General features: G+C 41.4%; 1 protein-coding gene across 4 annotated transcripts in view; it reads left to right on the forward strand.

The window, feature by feature from the left end:
- Positions 1-1,516: 1,516 nt before the first annotated feature.
- Positions 1,517-12,150, forward strand: part of grid1a (glutamate receptor, ionotropic, delta 1a) — a 299,124-nt gene continuing 288,490 nt past the window's right edge. For all 4 annotated transcript variants that reach the window (XM_085427703.1, XM_085427702.1, XM_085427706.1 and 1 more), the window contains exons 1-2: positions 1,517-1,647; positions 3,228-3,383. In XM_085427703.1, the coding sequence (XP_085283829.1) occupies positions 1,569-1,647; positions 3,228-3,383 (235 nt within the window). In that variant the 5' untranslated portion in view covers positions 1,517-1,568. The remainder of the gene's footprint in view (positions 1,648-3,227; positions 3,384-12,150) is intronic.

Below are 12,150 nucleotides of genomic sequence, written 5' to 3' on the forward strand. Positions count from 1 at the left end.
GAAGAACGTATAAAGGCGAGCTGAGGGGTTGCGGGGTGTTTAAAACAGCCACTCCCTTATTACATATTGTTTCTAAGAATGTTGCATCCTGGAAAGAATCAGACAGATATAAATGTGCAGTGTTTGCTCTTCACTTGACTGTCTGTCCGGTGCAGTTCAGTGAAGGAGCTGTCCACTGCTGGTGGTGCTGAAACTTTGTTTTTTTGCGCCTCTGACAGACTTAACCAAACAATTAAGAGATATTTCCGTTTTTATTACATCCACGAGAAATATCCTTTAATTGTAAGATTATGCCTATCTAGAAATCTTCTGCCACGAGTTCCTCTTCTTTATAGCTCTGCAAACGCCGTGCATTGCTCACTGATGTGTGTAAGGCTACCCAATAAAAATTACTCCCACCCTTTAGAGTGATTCGTGTCCTAAAAATTCGCTCCAACACTTTGACCTCGGCTTTATATATAAAAAACACACACCCACAGAGTCAATTATGCAGAAGCAATATTCAATTAACCGAACAAGCCAGGCTATAAGAAAGCGTTAGGTTTGTTTTCTGTTTGCTCCTGTGCGGAATGCTCCTCCGTCAACTCCATCCAGCTGTTCTTTGGCTCAGACAGGCGTTGTGGCTTCTGCCACGTCTGTCTCTCATCCATCAGCCCTCGCCGAGGATCACAGTGTGTAAATCCTTTTCTCTGGCACATCAGCTGCGCTCCGTCGTCGCTGAAGTATGGTGAAAATGTGTCCCAGTCGTTCTGGTCTTTCACATTTTCCCCGAAAACGACAACTTCTCCAAAAGTAAACTGTTCACACCGCCGCCAAATATGTACGCTGACTTTTGCGTGTCTGCTTTTGTCGCGTTGTTTTATTTCTTTTCTTTTTTTGTAAGTAAGGCATATCTTGTCAAGGGATTATTTTTTTCTTTGCCTGTTTTAACCTCCAGTCGTGTGTTTAATTATCGCCTCTCCACGCGTCTTTCTCCGGCTAGTCCAACTCATTTCTACCCGGCTTGTCGAAAAAAGCACCCGAGTCGTGAAGTCTCTGCAGTCACGTGATTAAGACAGGACTGAAGAGAGTGATTTTTTCTCTCTCGGAGTGTGTATGTGAGCGTTTCTCCGTGTGTTGTTGGAGGGGTGTCCCTCCTCCGCATATTTTGCTGCTTGCCATGCTTTAGACGCCGGAGCGCAGGGAGAGAGGCGAGAGTGAGAACGCCGGTCTCTCTCACAGGGCTACCTGTCTTTTTAGGCTTACCTCGAGTCCCCGTCGGTTCGCCCTGGTCTTTTTGAGCCCACCTTCCTGCGGTCGGCTTGTTTTTGTTGGTTTAAAAAAGAGCAAGAGAGGAAGAGAGAGAGCGAGAGAGAGAGAGAGAGAGAGAGAGAGCGAGAGAGACAGAGAGAAAACTGTGGTCATTTCTGTAGGGTCTACGCGGGTCTGGTCTATCAGGAGGAGGATCGCGGTTCTGTTTGGCTCTGGGTTTTGATCATCTTTCTTTCTTTTTTCTTTTGGGTGCTCCATTTGGACAGTACAGGACAGCCGAGCAGAGCTTGGATGAGCCGCCTCACTAAAATCCCGAGATGGAGTTGCTGCTGATCTGCCTTCCCCTGTGGATATTGCAATGCAATTCGGCCAAAGCGGACTCAATCATACATATCGGTAAGCGTCCGGCAAAAAACAAAAGAAAAAACAAAACATGTTTGGGTTGGTCAAGTGTAAAGGGGTGCGGGAATAAAGGTCAGCCAGCTTATACTGCCGAGATCACAAGATGTTGGTGAGAGGGCGGGATAAATAGAGTGTATTCAGCTTCATCCTGCGTTTAAGAAACACTTTGACTCTCCGGCGAGTTGAAAAGTTGGTGTTTTGTAAATGACCAATTACCCGACCCTCATTGCTTCAACTGTTTTGTTCATATTATTTATTGGTATTTATTCTATTTAGCACAGACATTTCTGTCACTTTTCGACGACAGATTGCTGCATTCATGTTGTCTTCACATCTTAACCACACCACTGCCTGCCTTTGAACCGCAGTCCTGTACAAAAAAACCCCCAAAAAAACCCAAAAACCAAAAAGAAAAAACGATTTACAGTAAGCAGAAAGGCCTGTTTCAGTGAAACTGTGAAATAATAATGATAAAAACACTAATGTGCAATAGACAAACCGCTGAGGCTTTTTTTAGACCAAGCTACCTCTTGTGTGTACCCGACAAGCCTCAACTTTCCCCGGAACGTGACTGCAATGTCAAAAACAAAGATAGAGGGAATGTCAGCGGAGTTTCGTTTTATAGATGCAACACACATAGTGCCTCTTTGTACTCCAACTTCAAACCAGAGCTGCAGAGATGTGGAGATGCTTGAAACTCACCACGGCATCCAAACGATCTGGTGTGTGCCCTTAAACATCGCATTAGGTTTGATTTGACACTTTTGAAACAAATCTGCAACCTCCGTATCAACACGGACTCGGTCATTACCTTCATTTTGCCCCCCTTTTCATCAATGAGAAGCGCTGTAATCTCAGATAAAAACGTCAGTGTCACTGTCAGCAAATCTCGTCTCGGTGCTACGCCGCCACCACCGCTGCTGCTGCTGCTGCTCACTGTTTACTGCAACAGTCTGGCAAGCAGCAGCAGGTGCTCAGTCACTGGTTTAATACAGCAGTGGGACTCCATCCAGATAATATTGGCTGATAGTCCGCATAATGTTAGTGTACCCCAATTATTCTTCTCGTTTCCCTGAAACCCCTTTCCGTGATGTATGTGCTCTCCCAATAGCAGCTGATGCCATTCTGCTAAACAGTGGAGGGGGGGCAGTTAAGCTTCAGTATTCCTCCCACACAAGGCCTACTGTGGGTAGGGTGCCGTGGATCTGTTAGGCATGATGGATATTAACTTTCCAAGTTTGACTAAAGCTAGTGCAGTGCGTGTTTCCGATTTTACAGTGGTCTCTGATGAGACCACGTCGCTCTCCGTGGTGCTGAAATCTCACCAAGACGCTTAGCTTCAGAAAAAAATACGTTTAATGTAAAGATATATAAAAAGAAAAACAGCACTGTTCAGTCCATCACTTTGGCAGACTGTGGGCAATAAAAGCTATGTTGTCCGCATTGGGTCCACAGCAAAAATAAAATTCGTTCATCATTATCTTCCCACATCTAACTTGCGCACACATAACTACTGCGTGCCCCCCCTTCCCCCCTTCTTACTCTTCCAAGTAATTTACTGTTTTACTCAACAGGTGCCATATTCGAAGAAAACGCTGTAAGAGATGACCAAATTTTCCAACTTGCCATCTCAGACCTGAGTCTGAGCGATGACATTCTGCAGAGCGAGAAAATCACCCACTCTGTGAAACTTATCCAGCCTAACAACCCTTTCCAGGCAGTGCAGGAAGGTAAGCGTTCCTCGACCACCCCCCTCCCGCCCTTGGAATAAATTGCCGCTGCTTTTATTTTTTATTTTAAATCTGATAACTTGGGGCAGCGTGTGGGACGTCAGGAAGGGGGTCATCTTTTCTGCTCAGTAGCTATGATCAAGCAAGAAGTCCGGTGCTTGCTGCGTGGTAATCTTGACTGTCCTGATCTGCTGGAGCCCCAAGAGAATGTTGTTCATTCACACATTGACGCGATGGCTAGTAGAGCGGGCAATGATGATGATTCATGTGCTTCTGTGAGCGAGGGAAATAGCTGTGTGTGCGTGCGCGTAGGCGTGTATGTGTGTTTGTGTGTGCGTCGCCACCTGCAAAGCTCTCTTGCCACTGTACCAAAGCAAGGTGTCTTCTGTGGTTGAAAAGCTAGGTGGAAGCATTGAGTTAAGAGCACAACAGGACAAGATGTTATATGTGTATAAAAATCATGTGAAGACGATCAAATGAAGTTTCCCTACCAATCCAGGAGTTATGTAATGACAAGAGAGTAATATTTCTGGGTTTGCAAGCCTCTTTGAATGTTAAACAATACAGTTTTGTCTACTTCTGTTGGCTTTCCCATACTATAGGTGCCTAGAATGGACACACGTCCACACATCAGACACCAAATTAATAATGAAATAATTTCAGCCAAGGTTATCTCACTCAGATGCTGAACAGACTGCAAAAGGCGATTAAACATTCTTCTGCTGAAATGAATCATTAAGACTTTAATAGGTTCCTGGGGATCTTCAAAAGCTGTTTATGTCCCCTGCACTTAGTTACTAGATCCTACTTTTGTCCCCAGTTGCACAAAGGCCTTGATGACTCATTGCTATTCATAGTGCCCCTGACAGGCAAAAAAATTATATTATGTCTCGCCTTTTGCTATAATTATCCCGTGTCATTTAGCTGAGGCTCTTAACAATGTCACAGATATCTAGTATTCTACTTTATATTTCCAAAAGCAAACTTTAATCCAGATGAGTCTTAACTCAAGCAGTCTGTCATTTGAGTTCTTTACATATACCAGAAGTATACTGTCATTATCCAGCTGCTGCTGCGGAGATAAGATGAAAAATGTGTTACAGACATATGACACTTGGCTAATTTATCAGTCGTTGTTGCTTGAGATGCAAAAATGTAGTAATTAAACTGACTGGCTAGCAAGTCATTCACCACTTGTACTTCAGTCTAATTAGTGTAGTTAGTCAAAGATGGAACTTTACACCTAAACTTGTTCATGCTTAACTCATACCAATTACCTTAACAATGCTTTCTTTTGACAATGACCTTCACAGTATTTTAACACAACACAATGTCTACATAAACGCTTATAGACACACAAAGTTCTTGATAATCATTTTTCTTCACTGAAAAGCTTTTTATTTCTTATTGAAAATGATTCAGTTTATCACTTCTGAATAAACTGCCTTTCTTTACCCTTGATTGGGTATCATTTAGCACGCTTAATTATTGTTTATGGGCAGGCGCCCGCTAATTAAATATTTAAGTGGTTGATTAGACGGCATTCAGTTTCTGCAGAGAGTTGGGAATAATGTGCAGTCGATGACATGAGGATCAATGTGCGGCCTCAGATTCTTGCACTATACACAAAGTAGGCTGGTGAACACTGAGTGACAACTGGGATAAGTTAACCTTTTGCTTTGCTCTTTTGTTCGCTGCCATCCTGCTGTGAGTGGCAGTCAGGACCTTGCCATAGCATGGTGTAGAGCGAGGAGAGCAGAGGTGGGTATAAAGAGTGAGAGGGACGAAGAGCAAAAAAAACGACTGTGTGTATGTGTGTGTGTGTGTGTGTGTGTGTGTGTGTGTGTGTGTGTGTGTGTGTGTGTGTGTGTGTGGGAGGGGGGAGGGGAGGGGAGGGGAGAAAGAATCATGATCAAGACCTGAATAAACATGAGAGGGCTAAAGAAGAGCAAACGATTTCAGTGAGGTGATGAGGAAAATTTGCCATCTTGAGACAAGTAGTTCTGGTGTCTCGTTTGCCCTTATTTGGCTATCTTTGTCCTTGCTCTGCTAGAACATATATTAATGAGGAAGTCACACAAACGCCATGCAAACAGAAACACTCAACTATTCAGTCCTCCCACGCTTTTATCGTTTAAAGATGACAGCTCAAGGCTGGCTGGATATACTGCCTGACCACACAACTGGCAGATACTGTCCTATTTATAGGCTGGAACAACTGAAATGAATGAACAGGGTGATTTCTACACCGAGAGTGGAAGCTCACAAGCATCAGTGCTCGCCATGAGACCTGTAGGGCTTATCTGCCATCAGCTTTGTGTTAAATAGAAAAACAAGACACTTAAGATTATAATTATATAAAATTCTCTTCCTAAATTGTGAGAGAATAAGTCATGCTGAGGTGAATTTGTCACAGTGGCTAGAGAATGCATAGTAAAGCAGGACATGGTTTATAGTACAAAATATTACAATGCTGAATTTCTTATGTGTACAGAATTTCTCCTCACATTTGTTATGGAATTATTACAAGTAAATAATTCCATGACAAATGTTAGGAGAAAAGAAATATGATTTTTCACACATCTTAAAATTTGCAACCCAGATTTCCCCTTGTAATTTAAAAATAGAAGCTCATCCTCTGAACATATAAGTTTACATGGGAAACAAAGCTTTTATATCTTTTTCTGTCTTACTTTTTATTCAGGGGAAGTTAAAGCAAGGGGACAGCAAACTTGCCTCTGCAAATAAGAACCTATGCATATTTCAAGAAAAGCTCTGCCTGTAAGGCGGAGTTCCTTTTTTTTTTTTAGCCCCATAGTTACTGGGTGAGCATTTAGACGATATGCAAATAATGTAAACATCTCATGAAACGAGAATGCCATGCATCATAACACAACTTTGCTGCAGGTGTGTGGTCAAAATACAGCAAAGTTGCATTAAGATTCTACAGCCATGTTACAGCCCTGAGAGGCTGAACTTGGGCATTGTGGTAATTTGAGATAAGCATGCTAGCATGCAAACAATATTTTGACAACAAACTCAAAGATGTTAACCTGCTGGTGGCCATTGAAGAAAGGTTCATGATAGAGTGTGCAAAGCTTTATCCTTTAGGCTCTAGTTTCATGTTCTGGAACAAATGTAACTATTGCGGCATTATATGATTAGCAAGCATGCCAACAGGACAACAGTGTGGGACTACTGAAACTTTTCAAAACTAATTAGCTAAACATACATTTCAGTTTTTGCATAGCAGGCATTCAAATAGTATTGAATGCCAAAATCACTTTTTTTGAGCTGTTTCACTATTTTGTGAAGTCCCCAGCAGAGATTTCCATTAGAGTTTAAAGGATATGGGACACAGTTAAGGAAAATAGTTCCCTTCTCAGTAATTTGTTGAGTGTTCTGTCCCGCTGAGTCCTCTTCACACACCACACCACTAGTGACCTTCCATTTTCATCTAACACCTGCCAAGGTAACGTCAAGGAGGATTTAATTCTTTGTCCTTTATGTTCCTGTAAGCCAATAGAGTTCAAAGAAGTTTTTTTTTTCTCTTTGTCCTTTCCTCAGTCCATAATGACAAAAGTTGAAATAATGGGTCCTCAGTGTTGCCATTGATAATTCAATATCTTCCCTGCGAGTGTCTATTTATGACAACTCATTACTCGCTGTGTAAACGTGATGTAATGCTGCCCTTTCGCTATTATTGTCCCTGTAAATTTAAAAAGGCTACATAAATCTTGGTAACAGATTTGTTTGTGCTTTTATGTCTTTTTACACAGAGGGACGATGATCAGGCCATTATACCAGCCCCTGTTAATTATCCAACAGTAACTTTAATCTATCATAAGCACTTCAGTGGGCTGTAAAAAGCCGGCAGGTGACTTAATAAACTAATTAATGTTGTGACAGAGGTGTATACATGTTATTTATTCCCTTCAAAATGTAAAGCATCCATGTAGGCCAGGTAGGATTAATCAGCATTTGCAGAGCTGCTTCTGCGGTTGTTGGGTGATACTTGGAAAAATTGTACATTAGCATGAAATATTCATTTGAAAATAAATTGTTCCCAAAAAAGAAAATCCACATTCTGCCACTTAAAGTAATGCGGCAATGAAGTCATAGCAGATCTTTTCCACATATAAGGTTGTATATATTGAATACACAGACTTACCAGAATTCAGTTTGTCACTGGGAGAGGATGCCATCACCAGAAGGGGCTTATCTAATGTTTCCTTTTTATTTGATTGTCACTTTTTGATTTTTTTAATCCATCCACCATATATAGGGCCTCAAAAACACTTCTAAAAATGGTCATATGTACTTCCTGCTTCCTCCTCACAGTCCTGCAGTGCTATATTACAGAGTTTATTGATGTGATCATTTCCCTGCTTGCACATTATTTATCTGTGAAATGTATCATAACATTTAGCTGGCATCCTGTGTGATTTGAGCTTCTGATCGCTCAGCGAAGGCTGATAAGATCCTACACAATTTTTAGAACTGAGGACTGATCATTAAAGAAGATGCAAATAGGGCTCAGATGTGTTGATTTCTATAACAAATGTGCCTATGAAAGTGGAAAGTTTTTTATTTATGGAGAAGTGTGTTCAGTGCTGTAATATTTATAATATGGTCTGCTTGCTCCTTGCTTCACAATCCAGCTCTTTCACCGATATTCCTCGCTCAGCTTGCCTCATTGCAATTCATTTGACCTCTTCTGAGAGATTTCAAAGGTAAAATATTCCTTCCTTTGTTGCACAGGTCACACTTTAGTAATATTACAGCTATAACTGTTATGTAACGGACAGTGCATTTCTGTATTTTAACACACCTACACTTTTACACGTAAGCCATTCACAACAGCATTGGTGCCATAGGGAACGCTCTTTGGGGCCTGTCGGCTGAAAGGCAAACTAAAGAACATGCATTCCTGAACATTTTCTTTAGAATAGCCAAAGTCAGCATTGTCTGAAGAGAGAAAGGAAGCGAGAGAGCAGAGTACAGAAGGAAAGGGACACAGAGAGGTCAAGACTGTTAAATACTGGGTCTGCTTAGTAGGCCTGCAGGTTTTGTCCTCTGTGCTGTACAGGAACAGCTGGTCAGAACTGCTCTCTTGTGGTAGGTTACTTCTGTGTCACGTAGCCTCAACATTTGCAACAGATGTCTCATTTGCTAGTACACTGACGCTTCTTGAAAGTAGCTCAGAGACATTTATAAGTATCCAATTATATAAAAAAAATACTCTAAAGACTTTAAAAGTGGTTTTGACTTTGGTGTCAAAAGACTTGGTCTGCTGATTAACTTCAGGAAAAGCGTCAGTACGCTCAAATGCCACATCTGATCTGTATTCAAAGAAATCATCTGTAGCACTGCTAAATGTCACCATGACCAGGGATTTTAGTAATCTTTTAATTTGGGTAAACAGGGTTGGAAAGTGTGGAAACAAGTTTTTTCTTTTTTACAAACTCTTACAAGTAAATACACTGAGAAAGAGAGTGGGAGCATTGCATTGCCGATTTTTATTGTTGGCTTTTAGGGAAATTGTGAAGTTTAGTCTGTGTCAGAACTACAATATTGCTCTAATTAGAGAGAGTGGCATGCATTCATGTTGGGCCTTTGTTCATTTGTGTATTCATCACACTCCCTATGTTGCCACACTGGCAGACAGCTGAGGGCTGACTTCAAAGTATTCTCATCGCTTTTCATACTGGCATGTTTGACTGAGGATGTTCTGGGGGGTTCATTGTGTAAAAGCCTGACTGATGGCTTGGGTCGTATGATGGCTGTTTGTACCTGAAGGCCGTATGAAGGAAATGCCCACTTAAAAAAAGGATTCATTTTTTAACTGCACAAAGTACATACAAATCTTGATAGACGTTTGACAGATTATTCCTCCGGTGATCTAGCATGTGTACTAAATTTGGCATCAGAGGATATTATTTTGGTCATTTTGCCCTGTCAGGCAGTGACAGGCGAAATTTACCCTGCTGGTTCCTGTGATTGTTGTTTAAAAGACATTTAACACCTGCATTGATTTTTCCAATATGACAAGAGCATCTGATCTATGAGGGCTGGTTAAAATCTGCATCTATCAGAACACAACTGAGCACATGCCACGCATAACCCAACAAGCTGCCTGTAATAACTTGCTCATGAACATGCAACATATGTTTTCCCCACCACCGGTTTCTCAGTCCCGTGTCTTATTCATGTCCCTGCCTTCTTTGGCATGACAGATTTATAACGAGCTGTAGAGAACACTGTGACAGATGTTAGTGCTTTGCTACGACCCCAAACAGCCCCCAACCACCGCTGGGGATTGGCCATCAATACTGCTCTACCTGTTAGAGCAAGAGAGACCGAATGAGACTCATACACAGAGAAATGGGGGGAGGGGGTGGCCCAGAGGAGATGTCCTGTTCAATCAGACTGATGTTGATGAGGCCTTTGGCCTCCGTCCGTTGTAATACATCGGAGTCCCACATGTTACTAACATCATTTCTCTTTTGTACACACACCGTTATGCTTCGATATTATTGAGCTGCCTAAAGTGTGCTGAGATGGCAGAGATGAGGTGGTGGGGGAGGAAGAGTGGGTGTATAAATGCCGGTAGAGGATTTGTTTGTTTGTGCATGCTGGTATGAATATATGTGTGGTAATATGCTGTAATATTTGAGAGTTTGTGTTGGGTTTTTAGATGCAGGTTTACGGATGTGTTTGGAAAGTGATTTTGTGGTTTTGTGAGAGGCAGTGTTGGTCATGAAAGCAGTTTGGTGATGGGAGCTTTCAGCTACCCCTTTCACCCACTTGTGATGCTGACTAGCTCTGAGGGAAGTGTGTATAATTTACTACCCACCACCTGCACCATTGGCTGCAAGAAGACTTCATTCCAGGACAGAAGACAAAGAGCAGAAAATCAGCCTCAGAGTAAATCCTATTAGAGCCTAAACAGAAGTCGTCCACAGAAATGGTGTGCGGCTATCTCTGACGTCACACTCATTGCAGACAGAGGGAGGAGAGCGATGGGGTTTGGTTGTGGGTGGAATTGGACTGGAAGTCTTGGTGAATATAGGGATGAAGTAGAGTGAAATAGTGAGCAAGTGTGACAGTGAGGGTGAAAGCAGGGTGATGGAGATGGCTGAAGGCAGTGGGAAAATGCAGGGGAAAAAAGGAGCAGAGCATGTAAAATCTTGGAGTGTATGGAAGACAAGAGGGGCAGAATCATTTGAAACTGCGGACTCGGCTCACTAGCCTTATTGATGAAAAGATGCTAAAATGTATTTGGGAGCCATTGTTTGCATTAGTGCCCACAGACATGACTACCAAGTGGGACCATCTGTCAAAAGAATCCCTTCTCAGTCTTCTCTGACTCTCCGTCTCTCTCACATTGCCATGGGTCCTCTACCATGGCCAGGCAACATGGATTTTATCCAAAGATGAAGCTAAGCTAGTGTGTAAGCTCTCTATGAGTGAAATCAAAACCCAGCTTAAACCTCAAGAGTAAAAAGAGTGTAAAGGGCGAAACATGCAGACACCACTGAAAAGTGGGTCAAATGTGCATCCCGGTATGAATATACATCACTTTGGCTGAGAATTATATTCTACAGTGAATCATCACAAGCTTTTGCATAATTACTCTCTTTTTTTTGAACTCACTATGATGCTGTCTTGATTCTGTACTTACCCAATGGCTTTTTCCTTTTAGCAGTATTTGATCTAATACATCACAGTGGAGAGCAAACTCCACTGTGCAAGCTGTTAATGTATGAATACACTGGCTTATACATGTTGCTAGTATATATTTGTAATATATCTATATCATGGCTAAAGCACTTCTGGATGGATGCAACCTGCATTTCGTTGCCTTGTACCTGTGACATGTGCTGTGACAATAAAGTTGAATTCTATTCTATTCTATTATTGGAATGGAGAGACACAAAAACACAACAAAGCACTTAAGTTCTAGTTTTCTTACTTATACATTGTCTCAGCTGATAATTAGAGTTAATTAGCAGATATTGTAAAATAATGTCCTATTTTAACCAAGTAAGTTAACAGTTAGCAGTACAACATGTTATCTAATCCGTGGCATTATCACATCCAGACAAATTATTCAGGGAACACTCGTGGGATGTGTAGGCCTAATTCCTGTTTTACTACCCTATTCATCAGCAAACCCAGCGTCAGTTTTCCGTAGGTGTAATCACAGCAAGATGTCACTGTTAGGTTTTAATCATTGCTTGAACACGCTTGTAAAATCTTGTAGCACCGCGTTTATTGTATCCCTTGTTTTTTCTTTAATTATATCAGTGTAAAGCGCATCTAAGTAGAAGGCCTCCTTCCAAAGAAACACCCACGCCACACCAACATGACCCACTCATCATATATAAAAGCAGGAATAAGGAGGTTGTCGTTGTTTGTTGGTATTCATAAAGCACCCTTGCTGAAATAGCAAACAAATGATAATGTCTCTCCAACAGATGTCTTGGCGCCACTTCATAGTTATGTTTTTCACATATGTGCAAATATATGGGAATGACATAATTCCATGCACTCAGTAAAATATAAAAAAGCTCTCTGAACACAATCATGTGTTTTATTTGATCCTTCTATCTGAAATGAAAAATAATAAATACTGTAAATGTATTGGAGACCTCTGATAGGCTGAAACTGAATGATAAAAAAAATCACCAATGGGAATGAGCTTTGTAAAAAAAAAAGAAAAGAAAGGAGTTTGTGTTCTTAACCAATTTGCCTTATTTATTAT

The sequence above is a fragment of the Rhamphochromis longiceps genome, linkage group LG13, assembly GCF_057381845.1.
Source record: "Rhamphochromis longiceps isolate RC_006_pf linkage group LG13, R_longiceps_female_GT1.1, whole genome shotgun sequence".
Classification (NCBI taxonomy): domain Eukaryota; kingdom Metazoa; phylum Chordata; class Actinopteri; order Cichliformes; family Cichlidae; genus Rhamphochromis; species Rhamphochromis longiceps.